Genomic DNA, 20,432 nt, shown 5'->3' with positions numbered 1-20,432 from the left:
ATGTGCTGTGAAGGACAGGTGGCTCAGGAGCAAAAGAAGGTTTTTGTATTGTTTGGCAGGCCTGCTCTGTATTAGAGGAGAACAGCAGTTGGCAGATTGGATTAACATTCTCCTGAGGGCTGGATCTGGTGTGCCAGCTGTATGTTTAATACGTGTAGGTCATACTGATTCCATACTAAATTTGTAAGGAAGAGCAGCCAGCCACTTTACCTCCGCTGCATCACAAAAAGGTCAGTCCTGAAGCCAGTGGAAAGCTCCCATTCCTACAGCATCCACAGGATCAGACTCCAGAAAGTGGGATTTGAAAACAAATATTTAAAAAAGAAAAGTATAATTATGAAATAACAGAGCATGGCACTAGAATCATAGAATCATAGAATATCAGGGTTGGAAGGGACCTCAGGAGGTCATCTAGTCCAAACCCCTGCTCAAAGCAGGACCAATCCTCAACTAAATCATCCCAGCCAGGGCTTTGTCAAGCCTGACCTTAAAAATATCTAAGGAAGGAGATTCCACCACCTCCCTAGGTAACACATTCCAGTGCTTCACCACCCTCCGAGTGAAAAAGTTTTTCCTAATATCCAACCTGAACCTCCCCCACTGCAACTTGAGACCATTACTCCTCGTTCTGTCATCTGCCACCACTGAGAACAGTCTAGATCCATCCTCTTTGGAACCCCCTTTCAGGTAGTTGAAAGCAGCTATCAAATCCCCCCTCATTCTGCTCTTCCACAGACTAAACCATCCCAGTTCCCTCAGCCTCTCCTCATAAGTCATGTGCTCCAGCCCCCTAATCATTTTTGTTGACCTCCGCTGGACTCTTTCCAATTTTTCCACATCCTTCTTGTAGCGTGGGGTCCAAAACTGGACACAGTACTCCAGATGAGGCCTCACCAATGTCAAATAGAGGGGAATGATCAAATCCCACACTATGCTGGCAATGCCCCTACTTATACATCCCAAAATGCCATTAGCCTCCTTGGCAACAAGGGCACACTGACTCATATCCAGCTTCTTGTCCACTGTAACCCCTAGGTCCTTTTCTGCAGAACTGCTGCCTAGCCATTTGGTCCCTAGTCTGTAGTGGTGCATGGGATACTTCCATCCTAAGAGCAGGACTCTGCACTTGTCCTTGTTGAACTTCATCAGATTTCTTTTGGCCCAATCCTCTAATTTGTGTAGGGCCCTCTGTATCCTATCCCTGCCCTCCAGCGTATCTACCACTCCTCCCAGTTTAGTGTCATCTGCAAACTTGCTGAGGGTGCAGTCCACGCCATCCTCCAGATCATTAATGAAGATATTGAACAAAACCGGCCCCAGGACCAACCCTTGGGGCACTCCCAAGGCGCTTGAAACCAGCCGCCAACTAAACATGGAGCCATTGATCACTACCCATTGAGCCTGACGATCTAGCCAGCTTTCTATCCACCTGATAGTCCATTTATCCAGCCTATACTTCTTTAACTTACTAGCAAGAATACTGTGGGAGACCTATCAAAAGCTTTGCTAAAGTCAAGGAATAACACATCCACTACTTTCCCCTCATCCACAGAGCCAGTTATCTCATCATAGAAGGCAAATAGATTTGTCAGGCATGACTTTCCCTTGGTGAATCCATACTGACTGTTCCTGATCACTTTCCTCTCCTCTAAGTGCTTCAGAATTGATTCCTTGAGGACCTGCTCCATGATTTTTCCAGGGACTGAGGTCAGGCTGACTAGCCTATAGTTCGCCGGATCCTCCTTCTTCCCTTTTTTAAAGATGGACACTACATTAGCCTTTTTTCCAGTCGTCCGGATCCTCCCCCGATCACCATGAGTTTTCAAAGATAATGGCCAATAGCTGTGCAATCACATCCGCCAACTCCTTTAGCACTCTCGGGTGCAGCGCATCCGGCCCCATGGATTTTTGCTCGTCGAGCTTTTCTAAATAGTCCCGAACCACTTCTTTCTCCACAGAGGGCTGGTCACCTCTTCCCTATGCTGTACTGCCCAGTGCAGTAGTCTGGGAGCTGACCTTCTTCGTGAAGACAGAGGCAAAAAAAGCATTGAGTACATTAGCTTTTTCCACATCCTCTGTCACTAGGTTGCCTCCCTCATTCAATAAGGGGCCCACACTTTCCTTGACTTTCTTCTTGTTGCTAACATACCTGAAGAAACCCTTCTTGTTACTCTTAACATCTCTTGCTAGCTGCAACTCCAGGTGTGATTTGGCCTTCCTGATTTCACTTCTGCATGCCTGAGCAATATTTTTATACTCTTCCCTGGTCATTTGTCCAATCTTCCACTTCTTGTAAGCTTCTTTTTTGTGTTCAAGATCAGCAAGGATTTCACTGTTAAGCCAAGCTGATCGCCTGCCATATTTACTATTCTTTCTAGACATTGGGATGGTTTGTCCCTTTAACCTCAATAAGGATTCTTTAAAATACAGCCAGCTCTCCTGGACTCCTTTCCCCCTCATGTTATTCTCCCAGGGGATCCTGCCCCTCTGTTCCCTGAGGGAGTCAAAGTCTGCTTTTCTGAAGTCCATGGTCCGTATTCTGCTGCTCTCCTTTCTTCCTTGTATCAGGATCCTGAACTCGACCATCTCATGGTCACTGCCTCCCAGGTTCCCATTCACTTTTGGTTCCCCTACTAATTCTTCCCAGTTTGTGAGCAGCAGGTCAAGAAGAGCTCTGCCCCAAGTTGGTTCCTCCAGCACTTGCACCAGGAAATTGTCCCCTACACTTTCCAAAAACTTCTTGGATTGTCTGTGCACCGCTGTATTGCTCTCCCAGCAGATATCAGGGTGATTGAAGTCTCCCATGAGAACCAGGGCCTGTGATCTAGTAACTTCCATTAGTTGCCGGAAGAAAGCCTTGTCCACCTCATCCCCCTGGTCCGGTGATCTATAGCAGACTCCCACCATGACAGGACCCTTGTTGCTCACACTTCTAAACTTAAACCAGATACTCTCAGGTTTTTCTGCAGTTTCATACTTGAGCTCTGAGCAGTCATACTGCTCTCTTACATTCAGTGCAACTCCCCCACCTTTTCTGCCCTGCCTGTCCTTCCCGAACAGTTTATATCCATCCATGATAGTACTCCAGTCATGTGAGTTATCCCACCAAGTCTCTGTTATTCCAATCACATCATAATTCCTTGACTGTGCCAGGACTTCCAGTTCTCCCTGCTTGTTTCCCAGGCTTCGTGCATTTGTGTATAGGCACTTAAGATAACTCACTGATCCTCCCGCTTTCTCAGTAATAGGCAGGAGCTCTCCCCTCTCACGCTCTCCTGCTCGTGCTTCCTCCTGGTATCCCACGTCTCCACTTACCTCAGGGCTTTGGTCTCCTTCCCCCGGTGAACCTAGTTTAAAGCCCTCCTCACTAGGTTAGCCAGCCTGCTTGTGAAGATGCTGTTCCCTCTCTTTGTTAGGTGGAGCCCGTCTCTGCCTAGCACTCCTCCTTCTTGGAACACCATTCCATGGTCAAAGAATGCAAAGCCTTCTCTCCGACACCACCTGCATAGCCATTTGTTGACTTCCACGATTCGACGGACTCTACCCAGGCCTTTTCCTTCCACAGGGAGGATGGACGAGAACACCACTTGCGCCTCACTTTATCCTTCTTCTGAGAGCCACGTAGTCTGCAGTGATCCGCTCAAGGTCATTCTTGGCAGTATCATTGGTGCCCATGTGGAGAAGCAGGAAGGGGTAGCAATCCGAGGGCTTGATGCATCTCGGCAGTCTCTCTGTCACATCGTGAATCCTAGCTCCTGGAAAGCAGAAGACTTCTCGGTTTTCCCGGTTGGGGCAGCAGATAGATGACTCAGTCACCCTGAGGAGCAAGTCCCCAACCACCACCAGCCGCCTCCTTCTCTTGGGAGTGGTGGTAGTGGAACCCGAATCCCTAGGACAGTGCATCTCATGCCTTCCAATTGGCGGAGTCTCCTTCTGCTCCCTTCCCTCAGATGTATCATCTAGTCCACTCTCCGCATTAGTACCTGTGGAGAGAACATGAAAACATTTGCTTACCTGTATCTGCATTGTTTGTATGGACGCTCCCCTTTCTTTTTCTGGAGGTCACATACTGCCAAATTTCTTCAGCATCCTTCTGTCCCCGCTGCGCAGCCTGCTCTGACTCTTCAGAATGTTGTGTCTGTAGAAGCATATCCTAATGTCTGTCCAGGAAATCTTCAGTTTCTCTTATGCAACGCAGGGTCGATACTTGTTTCTCCAGACCTTGAACCTTCTCTTCCAATATGGAGACCAGCTTGCACTTTTTCGCTTCTGTCCTGTGGAAGAAGGACAAACATGGCACATCCTGTGCAGGTAACAACAGCTGAACGCTCCCCATCCATATTACCTTCCTTCTGAGAACTTCCTCAGGCGCTCAGAGAAGCCTGCAAGATGAAAGCCTCAGTGGGCTCTCCCCAGGCGAACTCCCTCTGTTCGCCGCTCAGCTGGTTCGCAGTTGACTGGCTTTTTATAACAGTCAGGCCCACTCAAGGCTCACCTGGAACAAAGCACTCCCAATTCACACTTTTCAAACAATCAAGCACGCAGTCAAACTGACAAACTGTCCCTCAACAGACTCTCAGATGCACTAGCTAGTTATGCTCTAGATAGTTCAGTTTGTACAACATTAACTAGCATTATTATCTTACAGTACTAGAGTCTATCCACATTAGTCTGGCTAAAACACTTTATTTTACTGGTTAGCACTTTACATACTAGAGCTGGAGCTGCCAGCTAATGGAGTATTCTTTTAGCTTAGCTGGTTTAGAGGCATTTTATTTTGGAGCTGAGGAACCAGGGTTCTGCTCCCAGCAGCCTCTGCATGTGAGATCTGCATAGTGATTTTGTCAGTTGCTTGCAGCATGTAGATTTATTACAATAGGTTTGAGTTCTAGCCACAAAAGCCTAAAATGTACCTGGACCAAGTACCCTATGGCACAGATGTTTTTTCACATCATGATGCCACATCACTCTGGAAGTGTTTGTGCTCCAAGGGACCAGACCCACCGTGTGGGTAGCAGAGAAGAGCTGGGCATTTCTGGATCGGCTAGTTGAATAGTGTCATGAGCCCTCTGCTGTTGTGTGACGAGAAGGAGCCACCCGTCTCCACTGTCCATGCTCTGAGGATGGGCTCACAAAGTGAGGGCTGTTTTAGGCTGATGTTGCAATGTTCCAGTACTGTGTTGTACAAACTCAGAATGTTTGGTCTAAGACTACGTCAGCCCCACCATACAAAAAGAATCAGCCCCTTGCACAGACTCTTCCTGCTGTTCCACCTCTCCTTTCTCTTCCTCCCAGGCTCCATCCCATGCACAGACCATTCCTTTCTATTCCACTTCCTTCAAAAAACTCTTCTTTCTTCCCAGTGCTTGGCAGGCTCCCTAGGCAATCTCTGATCTGTTAAGCTAGCATAAACCTGGAGTCTCTCCAGTGATGTCAGTGGAGTTGCTCCATGTTTACACTGGTGTAAATGAGATCAGAATCTAACCCTTAGTTTGTCCCTGACTCAGTGTTTGGTTGGGCCCTTTCCGCTGCCTAGCCCAGAAACTAGGATCCATCCTTAATCTTCTGCTGATGTTAGGATTCAGGTCTGCAGTCTTAAGCAGACTGGTTTGAGTGGACTTGGATACATTTCCTTCTCTCAACCCCAGTACAAACACTTTTTAAGTATCATTTGCTGCCCTCCCTCTCCATGTGTATGGGAGGTGACCTAGAAGCCCCTCAGCGGTTGCTGTCCCCTCTACTGCTACCTGAGGTATGAGTAGCTGGTGCAAGGGAGTAAGGATAAAGGAGGGGAGTTTATGCTCCCTCACTTCCCTGTGTGGGTGCACAGGACAGGCCACAATTTGGCCTACACCTGTAAGTAGATATTAGTGTCACTGTAACTAATATATGTGGTCCCAAAATAAGTCAAGTCAGTTTCCAGAGAATATGGAGAGAATAGCAAAGATCCTCAGTGCCAGAATGCTTTGTCTGTCCATCAGTTCCAGAGAGACAACCGCAGCTAAGTACCAAGCCCACTTCTACCATTCCTGCTCTGTCAGAGGCTCTGCTCACCTCTATATCCTTCTATAGGAAGTTCACGGTAGGCTTTCTTTGTAGCAGTGGGTACATTACATGTGTTTATCCTTTTGTTTAGCCATGTGAGTACTGTGCAGTGGGACATGGGGAGATCTCCCTGCCAAATAATGCGTTTAACAGTCGTGTCTGTTTATTTGACTGTCAAGTGAGCCGAGACACAAGAGGTGCCTGACCTTGATTATGGTCTTCTTAATTTAGGATAGCTGCAAAGAATGTGCAGCGTTGCTTGAGGAATGGGATGACAGGCAGACACACACAGTTCATAGCACCATAGTTAGGGATATATTACTTGGGAAGGAAGAAAGCAAATAGGATTATCTGATGGCTCTCGCTTGGGATAGGTTGGTAGGGAAGTGCTTCCTAGTGGTCAGGGCTTAGTCCTGATGTGCAGAGGGGTTGTTGGTAGGGGAGCCTGGGCCTCCCACTCCGCCAGGCTCTGACCCAGGGCCCTTTGAGGGCTATCAGCGGTCTGACAGTTGAGGATGCTTAAGGTGGCCCCCTCGAGCACACTTCCTACCCACCTCCCTGCTGTTGTCCCAAGGTTGCCATCTGGGGTAAGGCAGGTGAGGCTTATCTGTTCAGCCCAAGGCACCTTCTGGTGGCTGTGTAGAGCAGGTCATTCTCCTTTTGCTCTCGGATAACGACCGCCTCCTCCTGTGGTATGGCCCAGCCTCTTGGGCCAGCTCAGTCCAAGGCCTTTCCCCCCACTGGGGTAGTGCAAACAGAAAATGAAGGGGCTCAATCAAGTCCAGAGTTTATATTCCCCTCAGGCTGTCTCTGCAGCAGGCCCTCCCTTCCCCCGTGGAGGGCTCTTTGGGCAGTTGTTTAGGGAGAGATTCTGTCTTCCCTCAGCTCGTCTCTTCTGGAGATGCCAGTAGCCGGTCTGCTCTCTCCCCTGGTCTGCCCTCTTCCCTGGTCTGTCCTCAAATGAGCTTCTCCCCTGCCTTTTAATTCCTTCTCTAGTTGGCATATTTCCTACCGGTGAGCCCAGAGTACTTCCTTAACCCCTTGTTGCTCAGTGTGGTGTTTGTACACCCCTGTCACAGGTGCAGAGAAAAAGCAGAATCCTCTGCCACAGAAGGAAAGGTGACACATCAGAGAGGCACCGTGATAAATACGAAAGATTAGAGAGGTGGAAAGAAAGCCTCCAATTACATGAAGTTATCCGTTGGCTCTCTCTCCTTGCAAATAGCAGAGCTTCCCTGAGTTTAGGACACAGGTATAACTGCATGGATTCCACATTCTTGGATTGCAGTGACTGTCGAAGATGTAGATATTTACATAGTTGAACTGGATTCTGCAGGAAACAAGGTTCTTATGGAACTCTTGTTAGCGATAAAATGGTGATGGTGCTTTGATCCGATAATAATGATAGGTGGGAAGAGCATTACCTCACAATCTGTCGCCACCTAAAGGAGAAGCTGAGAGCCATCTCCAAAACAGTAGGAAATGCCTCAGCTGGAGGTTGCTCCTAGTGTTATAAGTCATTCATATATAAAAGCAAGAAGAAAAATGTAATTGCATTTTATGTGTTTGAAAAGGTTAAAAGTTTAGCAGAACGTTGCCATGGTTACAGTGTCCAGTTAACAAAAGTGGATCTTTCCTGCCTATGAAGTAACATACAGTAGCCAGTACGGAAATAGGACTTCATTCACGTTTGGTTAGTAAACAGAAAAATGTTCCAAATTATGAACTGACTAATCTCAGCCCATAGAAGTCCCATTAAAATCAATGGGCTCACAGGGTGGTTTAGAATATAATTAATCATACAATGAAAATTTAGCCTTTTGTGTTATCCTGGTATAAAAATACTGAAATATTACCCAGTGGGGTGCATTGATTTGTTCCAATTCTTTAAAGAATTTAACGAAGAGGAACTGTGATGACTTGTTTAATCTGACAATTAGTCTTTTCAGTGCAGGAAGATTTAAACCACCAGGAAGTAACAACCCAGTATTACTTCTTAGTGATTGACTCAGGAACGGATGTGACAATAGAAAAGTGAACAGGCTCTTACTATGGGTCATCTGTTTTAGCATGCATAATGCACGCTATACGGAGGCAGTCTTAATAATGTGTAACACAGCCTACCACTAACACCTGGATCTTATTTCCTCTCTGAACACAGTTCTCCTGTTGATCCCTTTAGTAGATAACCAAGCAGGTCCCTTGCACCCCCACCTGTCCCTTAGTATAGCAGAGAAATATGCTGTCACTGTGTTCCACTCATGATCTTGTTTTTCTCCTTCTTGTTACTCTTAGTTTGTCAGCGTCAGAGCCTAGTTATATTCCACAGGCCTAAAGAGTGAAATGTCCCAAGGCCTCTTTTATCCTGAGTCTCCTGCATCACAGTGTGGGTTACTGTTGCCAGGCTGTCAGGTCCACTCTGAAGTGGTATTAATAGTTAACTCTCTTAAAGTGCCACAGCCTCATGTGTTTGGTCTGACACTGATATATTCATTTCTGCATTGCACAATTGCAGTGAAGATAGGAAAAATGACCTATATAAATCTTCTGCTGACAAACCACATTGTTAGAGATATTAACGGAGGACTTTGCTGGCAGATCTAGCAGCTCCAGTTTCACACACCATCTGAGCTTTATTTGTACTGCTTTTCTCATTTGAGAGGAAAAGGGACAGACGATTACAAGAATAGTTTTGAGTCCAGTGAGGATTCAGAGCAGAGGTGGGCAAACTACGGCCCGCGGGACCATCCTGCCCAGCCCCTGTGCTCCCGGCCAGGGAGGCTAGCCCCCCCGGCCCCTCCCCTGCTGTTCCCCCTCCCCTGCAGCCTCAGTGCACCTTGTTGCTGGTGTAGTGTAGTAAACTGCTCCGCGTAGGAATGTGCTACTGGCAGCAGTTATGGAGAGCAATTTACTACACTACACCGGTGCAACGCTCTGGGTGGCGCAGCTGTAGCGCCGCCAGCCACCGTTGCTCTGTGCTGCGCGGTAAGGGGGGGGGGTGTCGATAGAGGGTAGGGGAGTTTGGGGTGGTGGTTAGGGGGTGGGGAGGGTGGATGTGGTTGGGGCAGTCAGAGGGTGGGGAACGGGGGGGGGTTGGATGGGGGTGGGGTCCCGGGGGGGGCAGTCAGGAAGGAGGGGGGGTTGGATGGGGCGGTGGGGGGCATCAGGGTCAGGGGTTCCGGGGGTGGTCAGGGGACAGGGAGCAGGGTGGGGGTAGATGGGGCAGGGGTCCTGGGGTGGCCGTCATGGAACGGGGGGGTTGGATGGGGCCAGAGTCCCGGGGGGAGGTGTCAGGGGGTGAGAAGCAAGGGGGAGGATGGATAGGGGGCGGAGGCACAGCCTTCCCTAACCGGCCCTCCATACAATTTCCAAAACCCGATGTGGCTTTCAGGCCGAAAAGTTTGCCCGTCCCTGTTCTAAAATGTTTTTCCTCTTGTGAACTGCCAATAAATTGGACTTCTGAGTTCAATGACCAGTGGTGCAAGAGTAAGGTAATTGATTGCCCTTGGAGGACCCTAGTGAACTTCATATTTGAGCAGGATTTGGTGAGTTACCACCCCGTTGATTTCCCTTTTTTAAACTGGCCCAATGACATTCTTAAGTAATTTTTCAATTTATAAGGTGATAATTATGTTTTCAGCTTTGAGTCTCAATCCTTTCAGTTTGTGCTCCGTGTTTTTCTCGTGGGCAGATATTTCGCATACCCTGGAGCCTTAGCGTCTAAGACATTTTCTGATCCTCAGCTACTCTGTTTCTGTTTTGTTTCTGAATATTTCTAATTAGTGATTCATTTTTCTCTGAAATTTGATTACTCTTCCATCTGTAAAAGTAAATCACTTGCATGGCAGCAGAGATATCGGAAAATAGATCAGTCTTCTGTCCTTCTCTTCTAACCATTTCCTTTCCGGGAGGTGGTCTGATCTCTTAATTTGGTTTCCTTTCTCTTTATGTTTCTCTTTGGGATATAATTGTATGATGCCGAATCTAAAATCTTCTAGTGACATTTTTAAAGAAGGTTAGGAAACCTTTAAAATCAGTGATGATAGGAAAGGAAACAACCGTTTTATAGCCAGATTCTGGCTGGCTGTGTGTGGCTCTACTGGACGATAGGAAGAGTGGAAACACACCCATGTTAGGGGCAGCTATGACCTGACTGTGAAGCACAGGGGTAGGGGGAGATCAGCTATCTGTGCCAGAGTTTGGGAGGAAAAGAGAGTCATGCCATCCTTCTGACCCTTGGAGCACTATCAGATGCTGCTGGAGCTGTGATGAGTTTTGGGGCAGGAGCAAGGGCTATGGGCTCCCCAGTACAACACCTCACTTAAACAAGCACTTAACTTTAAGCACTGACAATGAATAGGTGGGGTCAAATCCATGGAGCTACTCATGTACTTCAACAGTACATGCTCAAGTGCTTTGCTGGCCCAGAGCTTCTATGGAGACATTATAGACACACTACCTTATTCCTCAGTGCTAGGGGCTGGAAGGTGCTGGAAGTTCTACGCCTGGGTGGATGAAGGTATGAAATGAAGTCAATGGTTTCAGGGCAGAGTGTAGTCAAATCTGTATGTCTCTGAATTTTAGATAAAATAATTGCCTTTTAGGCTCTTAGGTACTGAATCTGTCTTGTCATTTGGTACCATTACGAAGAAGACGTGCGACTGTTGCTGTGGATAATGTGGATGAGAAGTGGAAAAGACCTATGTAGCTGATTGTAGGACGATCAGCCCAATGGAGGGAGATCCTCTGATGGCATAGGTTTGGCACAGTGACTTCTGTGCCACCTGCAGCTGGCATAGGGAACATGGCTGAGGATTTTCTGTGACCTGATCCTCCTTGGGCCCATTGGTAGCAGATGTAATGTAGAGCAGCCCTAATTTTGCTCTAATTTACACTTGGGAAATGGCCTGGCACATATCCAGCCTAGGATCTGGGGAGTAAAAAGAGGTTGCTTCAAACCAAGCCTTTTTCACACACCCCTATCCTTGGTTGTGCTGCAAGCTGCTTGGGTTTAGGCAAGGATCAGGGCTGAGAGCTCCAAAGCTGTGCAACTCCTGCAATGCCCCAGGGAAGCAGATAAGTAGCATTATCTTCCCTCTTCCCCTCTTCTCCTTGTATTGGTGCAGAACATGAGAGACTGAGAGATTTCATGACTTACCACCAAGTGAGTCTTTGGCACAGCTGGGATTAAAACTAATGAATTCCTGGCTCTCCCTTTATCACTCACCTCATTAAACCATATTGTCCCTCTAAGTCAAAGTTTAGCCAACCTGTGTGAATGGAGAAGTGAACTGACCACAGGAGGGGAAAGGGTTCCCTCGTGTCCATGCTGTTAGGAAAGTCCGATACTTATCATCAGAAATTCTTCAGTTGTTCATTTATTGGAACATGTAACTCAAACACATAGAAAATAACTTTGAAGAGTTTGCCAGCCACAAAGCCTGAGTCTTTGATTCCAGGTCGCTCTGTCCGATGTTTTGCCCTTTGGGGGACATTTCGGCAGGTAAATAAGAAAATTGCTCCAAATTCCATCAGAAGTCAACAGAAATTTCCATAGAGATATTAGATAACTCTAGCCATTCTCCCAGGACTTTGGACTAATTTAGTTCTGATTCTCATACCAAAGAAAGATCCAGCTATTTCATATTGCATCGAGGTCTCTTTTGCATCCCTTTCTATTTTAGGAATATGTCTACCCGTGTGTAATCTCAGCATGTATGGGACAGTGGGAGTAACCAGAGCCATTGCGGCCCATGGTCTATTAAGGATAAGAGGTGAAGTAGCACAGCTAGGACCTGTTCCTGCAAACTTTATTCTCATAACTAGTCCTTTGATATCGGGGATTCAGTGGGATGGCTCACATGAGCAACGGTTGCTGCCATGAGTGACAAGTCATGGCGAGTCCCCTTAGGAGACAGCACACCACAGATAAAGCCAATGTAACATGATAGACTCATAAAACAGAGAGAGATTGGTCTCTCTCTTTAATGAAAGATGATCCTGTGTGCATCTGTAAGGGTTGGTCCCAGACCTGAGCGGGTGTGTGATGATGATCAGATAATAAAGCCGTCCTCAAAGGACGGAGCAAGTTTGGCCACCCTCTGCAAGGCACAGGCTCTTCCCTTTCTGCTGCTCCAGTATGAGCTCCCTTCCACTCCCATTTTCCCCACCCCATCCAGTTTACCCTCTCAATCTCTGTGTCTCCTGCACTTAACAACCTCTGTGCCTCAGACTCTGCTAATTGCTGTGGTGTTGTGCCTTCTAACATGGCTGCCTGTAATCTATAGTAACCACAGGAAAAAGCACTAACCAATGCCTTTCCCAGCAGTTGCCCTATCTGTTTGCCTGCCCACTCCATTTGTCATCTCCTCTCCTTCTCCTTTGTGTGAGCCTGACAGTGTTCATACTGGTACTTCAACTGTCTTCAGATACGTGGGATAGTCCTGTCCTGTTTGAAAACCTGCCTCTGTTAATAAGCAAGAGAGTCATGTTCTAGTCCTGAACTTAACCTGTCTTCCCCATTTTTCCCCCTTCCTAGAGGCTTTGGAGGAATATTTAGTGGTTCCGAGGCATTTTAAAGATGAACAGTGCTCAGTATTTATGGACCCTGGTAGTTTTAAATACAGGTATAAAGGGAATTATTCTGAGGACAGTTTGGTCTGACTTCACATGAAAAATCTTATAGGACATTTCCGAAATGGTTTCTAGCTTAGCTGTGCCAAGATTTTACTGTATAGCTCCATGCAGTGTTTCTCCTTTGTATTCAGGATTTGCTATTCCCATTCTTTCCCTTTGGGGAATCAGAACAGCTTTATAACTTCAGTAACACTAAAGTAAAACCTAGGGACCTATGCTACCTTCAGATTCACACTGCAGCTCTCCAAGTTTACACTTTGTGACCTCTGAGGAGACCTCAGCAAACTTAATGGAATTAAGGGCTGGGAGGGAAATACAACACTAATTAGCATTGCACCATCTCAGAGGGGTGGAGGGGACATGTTCAGCATAAATAAATGCGAAACTGCAGCAAAGTCATTTGCATTCCTGAGCCTTCTCAGGTGTGTAGTCACGAGGTAGTTGTCTAAGCTACAAGTGGTTTTGCATATCTATCAAGTAAATCAGAGACTCAGAATCCTAACACACATTAATAGGATGTGATTTTGTGATGCTCTCTGAAGGAGTTTGTGTCTGTAAAGGAATGAATGAATAGAGACAAAAGGTGCAGATTGCCATCTATAACCAATTAGATATTGTTCCGGTGTCATACCTCCAGCTTTTGGGAGACAGCTCCCCCTACACCCTGATAGCTGCTTCCCCCTTTCATTCACTGGCTTTCATGCACTGGCACAAGGCTGCAATGTTTGGGTTGCAATTGCCACAAAGGAGCGTCTGTGTTTGGTAACCCAGTAATCAGCGTGTATTAGGTTTCCCTCTCTGCCCAATCCACAAGAGGTGGGTCTGCTGAAGCCTTGTGCATCAGGCTAGCTCAAGCTGTAGCAAATGCTGATATCATCTCTGGAGGTCTCTAGTTCAATTCCTGTTGGGTTAAGCAAGATATTGGCCCTCACACTTTCATTTTTAAAAATTTCACAAAGCTCTTCTATTATTATTGTTTGACTATTTTGTAATTTATATAATGAAACCTACACTTTCACCCTAACCCTCCTGACTGTGTCACATTAATCAGTGTCTACAATGTGAACAAAACAAGGAGCAGGATAAAGAAGGAAGGGAAGCAGCTAGATACTGCAGCCAGTTTTTAAACTAATTTCTGCAGTTGCTTCTCCTCAATTCTATAGCATCGTCTTGTATTCTGTGGCCTGGCTGTGGCATCACAATCAAACAGATTTTAGTTAGTGTGTGAGAATGGTAATAGGTCTGTGTTATGGTCACATTAAGGTTTCTGTCACCCTTTAGGATATCTGTTGGTCTGTGGGAATAGTCAGAATATTTTGTACAAGTTAATAGGTAACTCCTGGAAAGAGTACAGTGATGTTGTGTATGTATACAGGACTACTATTCAAGAGGCCCTCAATCTATGACAAAGTTTGAGTGCTTTATGAGCAAAGGTGGGGGCCACATAAACTAGCATTGAAATCAGAGTGATATCCCAGATGCCATGGAGTGGTCTATGTGGGTAAATGTTGACTTTTTAATGTGTTTTAAGTTAAAGCAAAAGACCAGAGTTTGAAAGCATGGATGCCTAAAGTCAGATACCTAAATCTATATTTACATACCCACATTAGCAGCCTGACTTTCACAGGTGCTGAGCGCCCATTCCTCCCACTGAGCAATCAGAAATCCCCGGGACAAATCAATTCACACTGAAAATCCGTCCACCAAGTTTTAAACCATTAAAACAAGTAGTAAATTTTCCCTTCTCAAAGGGCCTAATCCTGTGAGGTGAGGAGTGCCCTCACCTCCCAGAAAAGTCAGTGAAAGTTGAAGATGCTATTCAGCCTCTCTCAGGGTCAAACAGACCTTAAGTCATTGCTGAGCCCAAAATCAGCCAGCTTTCCTCTGATGGCTACGAAAGGGTGTTGCAGTACATACCATATCCCTGTTGTGTCTTGTTATAACCATGTCGCCTGTCTCCAACTGACCAAGGTGTCCTCATTAAGGATTGTTCTATATTTAGCCATTGCTGGGAGCATCTGCCCCTACCTTAATCAAAGACCTGGTAGCCATGGCAATGACACAGAGCATCTGGATGGATACAGTTTGCCAAACATTTTAACAAGGTGTGAGATGAATATCACACATCACCATTAGGTGAATTAATTTATCGTTCCTTTCCAGTACAGATTACAAAGTATTCATAACAGCTCCCTTGCCATAAAATGCTAGACTTTGCATTGATATGAGCCCCGTTAACATAGATTACATTACTAATCTTGTTTTCTTTTAAATTTCATTTTGCAGGTGTATCAGCATTCGTTTACGGCATATTATGTCCTCAGCAAAATACCTTTTGGGTAAGCAATAATTCAGTCTTCATTTTAAAACACAGCAATTTAAAATTCTACAAAGTAATGCAAGATACAACTAATGATTTGCCAATGACAATTCTGTGCAGCAGTCTAGCATCCACTGCACTGTGTGTTGTAGAACAGAACGTAACCTGAAAGAAACAAAAGTAGTCCACTTCCGGGAGAGGGCCTAGTTTTCATGCTGTTGGCTGGAATGTAGTATAAATAGCTAAAAACTGGGAAGTGAACATAAATTTGTGTACTCTGAATATCACACTAGCTACTAGTCACATGTGCAAATTTTTACCAGCAAAAATGGGGAGATACAATAGACCTGTCCTTTGCTGTTATTAGAATATTGTAAGTGCAATTCTCAAACTAAAGCTCTAGTTTGCTATTCACTGTATTCTTTCACCGGTTTATTATTCCTATAGAGAGTGTCCAAACAGGTGGTAAGCATTTCTCATACCTAAAAGTCAGCTCCTGTAAAGACTTGCAAGTGTGCCTTTTGTTATGCTCCTGAGTAGTTTCAGTGAAGTCAATGACACTACACATGGCTCTTATCTAGCAAGGCACTTAAGCAATTGCTTAAGTCCCACTGACTTCAATGGGATTTTTTATTTCAATTGAGCTTAAGCATCTGCATGAAATTAAGTGTGTGTGTAAGTGCTTTGTTGAATCAGGATCCTGTGAACAGTTGTGCATAAAGTTTGGCAGGATAAGGGCCTAAGTAGACAAAATGGGAGGAGGAGAAGAGATGTTACATACCTTTTTATAAAGTGCTGGATTGCAATATTCTATAGTACCTTTCTCCACGTGAAGCCCCACTGAAGTCAGTGGGTATTCGATGAATAAGTTACCACCAACCACAAGGAGGTGGATATCAAAATGTGGCCCAAAAATTTGGTTTTACATTTTTCAGTATGTTTATCCTACCATATTTTTATATGTACAGGAAAGTAGAAATACAAAGTATTTATAATGATCTCTTGGAAAGCAATTATTAATATAATACTTTTTATAAAAATTCAAGCATGAAAGAATTTAGTCATGTCGGCACAAATTTTTAAAGGTATTTAGATGTTGCTGTGCTCAGCATGGCAATGCCTAAACGATTTAGGAGCTTAAATATCATTTTCAAAAGGGATCTAGGTACTCAGCAGTCTAAATCCCATTGACTGCCAGTGCAGTGTAGACTCCTAGATGCCTTTTGAAAATGAGATTTAGGCTCCTAAATCAATTAGATGTTGTGATGCTGAGTGCAGCAACACCTAAATAACTTAAAAAGCTGGAGCGTAGTTTTCCTGTTAAAGGTCTCTCTGATTTTAGGTTTGAAAATAAATTCCTAACTTCAGAGTATGATTTAGACCTCAGTCTGACAAACAGACATCATGTTGAGTTTCTTACAACGCTGGTAATGTGCAGATGTTGTGTCAAGGAGATATCTCAGTATATGCCCCCACTTAGTTAAAAAAGAGTTCACATAGAGAATTTCTTTCAGTGGTGTCCCGTTAACAGCCAAGAAACATCACTTTGCTTTCTTTACAGAAATTCTGATTTCTGCACATATATATATTTTAAAAAATCCCCAAATGTTAGAAACTCTCTAAATTAGCAATTTAGGAATCCAGGCAGTTCCCTACTACCACAGAATCGTTCATCATCCACCCCACCAAATTTACATCTCATATTGAATCTTTATTTTGTTCTGTAATGGAACCATGCTGTTGGATGAATACTTTTGATTTCATTTATTCATTCAGTGTGAAGTGAAGATTCTGAAAGGAATATAGTGCCAGGAGGCACTGAGTTACGTCAGAGTCCTGTCTGTTTTCTCACAGTATGATGTGTTGGTAGAGCAGGAAGATATTTTAATGGAGAGAATTGGTAGGATTGCTCTGTTTGATGTTATGAAATGTGTTGATCACATAGTGTGATCGGGTTGTGTAAGTATATGTAGATCTCGCAAGCTCACATTTTTATCTGTATTGTAGAGCAACTAGCAAGTTGTTTCAGAGTACCAGCTATGTTAGTCTGTATTCGCAAAAAGAAAAGGAGGACTTGTGGCACCTTAGACTAACAAATTTATTTGAGCATAAGCTTTCGTGAGCTACAGCTCACTTTTTCCCCAGTGGGTAATGTTGCATGATGCGATAGTGCAATAAGTACATTGTAAATGCATCCCTTGAAGAGGGCTACTGAAGGGGAATTTATAATCTTCTAGAAATATATTTGGAATTTTGCATATGATGTAGGAAATTCTAGTGGATATAGTTAAAAGGGTGGTCCCAACTGAGTGGTGTGATAGTGGGCAAGGAAAGTTGATGCACAACTCAAAAGCAGTGCTTTCATTTAGAGAACAAAACTCTCGCATCACACCGGGTGGGAGTGGGGAGGGGAGGCTGTTGACCTAGTAGAGACACACACACACCTGCCTTAGAGCAGAGTATTTATTTTATTGTATTTCTTTAGATTTGACATTCCTGAACAAAGCTCTTGTAAACACTTTGAGCGCCTTGACAGCAATTAAACTTACAATAACCACCCAGCAGATTTAGTACCAATATGCAAACAAATTAATGTCACTAGCCACCAGCCTTAAATAATCAAATGGAGGGAACCATTTACCTCAGCTTGCAGACAGTAAAAATGACAACTCTCCCAGAAAGCTGCTCAGCCCCAAATCCTGTCCCAGGACACTCTCATGTCCTTCTCCCAAAGCCCTGTCAGGTGCAGTGCACCCTACTTCTGCTGCAAAACGAGGCAGCCTATGTACTCTGTTAGTATGTGCTGCCAGCTGGGGGGCTTGGGGCCTGCTCATGCTTCCAAGCCAGTGGCCACAGCTTGAGCCTAGGTGGCCACATTAGCTGTGACCCCAGCCCATCTCAGTCCTTCTGTGTCTAAATGTGAATTCCACAGAACGTATACCCCATGGGCTGTGCCAGTGTAAGTTTCCCTGAACTGTCTCACCCACCTTCCTCGCCCGCAGCTCTGACCTTTCATAATGAGAGGAGTAGGTAGTTCAGCCTTCATGCTCATTCAGCCCTTGCTGCCTCTGCTGGGATTTCCTAATAAGGGAGCCAATTAGTGTCACCACTTTTAAAGAACATGACATTAATTTAATTCAATTCTCTCCATAAATTGCTTTTTTTAAGGGAAATTACTGATTTTTTTGCTGGTTTCCTGCAGATCCTGGTTATGATTGCAACAGAGATGGATCCGAGCCACCAAAGTTTGGCTTTAGATTTGAACTTTCCCCAAGTTCCGGTTGGGAGCTTGACTTGGGTCCACCTCTAGTTTATAATGTACAGATCAAGTGAAGACACTGGCAAATAGTGTGTGAAATGTCCCGATCTGGAAACCCTTACTCCTTTCAGTGCCTTTGGAGATGTATCTCAACTTGTCTGTGTGAGTAAGAGAAGCAGGTTTGAGCCCCTTGTGCAGAGTGAGTGATAAATGATAGCAGAGCCTCATTATAAGATAAGCCTCATAGTATCTTATTAAAAACGAAGTATAAGGTTGAAGTAGAAGGGAAAGTAATCCCTGCAGAGTTTTAAACCCTTCCCTTCCCCTCCCATTATCTCAAATTTCTACAGATTTTTTTGTAGATTCAGGATAAAAACCCCCATAGATTTTGCCAAATTTCCCTTCAGATTTCTGTGGCCCACTGATGTTAAGAAGGTTTTTAGTTTTTTTATGAAGGGACTGATTTATGGGTCTATAATTGTTCTTATTTTCAAGAGTATAGGGGGTTTTTTGCTTTATTTTTTTTAAAGGCTGCTCAACAGAGCTAGAAACATGGCATCCACTACCTGTACCCCTGTTTTCTTTCTATCAAGTGTCAGAGCAGTGAAGCTCATACTGTTCTTGGGTGCCATCTAGTGGATTTGTTACTTTTGTAAAATTTATCAGGTTTCATCAGACACAGCTTTGTATCCTACATTTGTTTTTCTCTTACTGGTGCTGTCAAGGAACCTGATGGAAATGGCTTGTTACCTGCATTTTAAAATACTTTTGCAAAGCTTCTAGTGCAACATGATGGCTTCACTTGCCAAGCTGTCAGTGGCCACCTGTTATTATTTATTTATTATTTGTGTTGCAATAGCACTTATGAGCTCCATTCCTGGACCAGGACCGCATTGTGGTAGGCACTGAACATAAATACAATCCTATTTGTTAATTTCTGATTGTTGTTCTTTTGTTTACTCATGGAGCATGAATTCTGCTCACTAGAGTTACTCAGTGTAATTGATCCTTGCTAGGCCCCAACTGCCCAGCCCCGCAGACAAATCTTCCACTGAGATGGAAGAAATGTATGATTTGTGTACAGTCTGCAGGATGAGCACTGCATTCTTCAGCTAGATTGAAAAAATATCTTCCTGCTTGACTCTTCCCCTTGAGAACCACTTGCCAAAGTTTTTTGTATTGAACTACATCATATGACTCCCTATTTCTTGTTAGGTTTTATTACATGTTATTCGTGCTCTTGCTGTGTGGTGCCTGTTACTGTTTTACATTATTTAATAAACCAACACAGTGTTTAATGGACTGTATGGTTTTTTTTGTCTTTTCCACTGGGGCTCTGCACTGGAACCTTGCACTGAATAATCACCATCTCTTATCTAATGCTTTTTGTCCGTAGCTCTCAAAGCACTTTACAAAGGAGGTCAGTATCATTATCCCTGTTTTTCAAATGGGGAAACTGAGGAGGAACTGACTTGCCTAAGGTCACCCAGCAAGACAGTAGCAGAGCTGGGACTAGAATCCAGGTCTCTTGAGTGCTTCAGAAGGCAGGTTATTGCATGAGTGCCTACTACACTGACCTCGAGGTTGTTGGTTACTGGCCGCTGTTTAAAACAGCATGCGGCACTAGCTGGACCACAGGTCTGTTCTGGTATGGCAGCCCCTATGGAAGAGGTAGCATTTGATTGTTCTTTTTCCAAGTACCTGTATCTGCTGCCTTCACCAGGGCCTAAAAAAGACACCATTTTCAGTTCTGCTTTATTTTTAAAATGCCCAAAGTAAAACTTAGCATTAAAAGTACAGTCTGTCAAACTTCCTGCTGTTCATTTGTTTCTGAGCTGATTGTTATCCTTTAGCACTACTGGTAGGAAAAGATTGCTACTGACCGCCAAGCAATGAACCCTCGCCACAGTATGTGAGAGAAAAAAAAACCCCAAAGCAGAATTCTCAAATGTGCTTGTAAGGCTCAGACAGGAGGAGATTTAGCAGCGATTACACTGTATGCGGAGAGGAGGGAATTGTGCACAACAGCTTCTAGGCAGAATTTACGCTTCTTGCCAGATTTATACTGTGTAACAAGAGGCAGCTGGCAGGCATATCCAAGGAGAAATCTTGGAGCACAGTTATGCTCTTCATAGCCACAGTGTAGAACTCTATTCAATATTCCACACTCAT

The 20,432-nt window shown here is 44.7% G+C and overlaps 1 protein-coding gene across 7 annotated transcripts in view; it reads left to right on the top strand.

Moving 5' to 3' along the window:
* DPP6 (dipeptidyl peptidase like 6) overlaps positions 1-20,432 on the top strand; it is a 783,294-nt gene that overhangs the window by 586,094 nt on the left and 176,768 nt on the right. For all 7 annotated transcript variants that reach the window (XM_074946297.1, XM_074946290.1, XM_074946293.1 and 4 more), the window contains one exon: positions 14,968-15,020. In XM_074946297.1, the coding sequence (XP_074802398.1) occupies positions 14,968-15,020 (53 nt within the window). The remainder of the gene's footprint in view (positions 1-14,967; positions 15,021-20,432) is intronic.

The sequence above is a fragment of the Natator depressus genome, chromosome 2 (genome assembly GCF_965152275.1).
Source record: "Natator depressus isolate rNatDep1 chromosome 2, rNatDep2.hap1, whole genome shotgun sequence".
Classification (NCBI taxonomy): domain Eukaryota; kingdom Metazoa; phylum Chordata; order Testudines; family Cheloniidae; genus Natator; species Natator depressus.
Note: the sequence above shows the minus strand (reverse complement) of the source record. Positions and strands in the feature narration are given on the sequence as shown.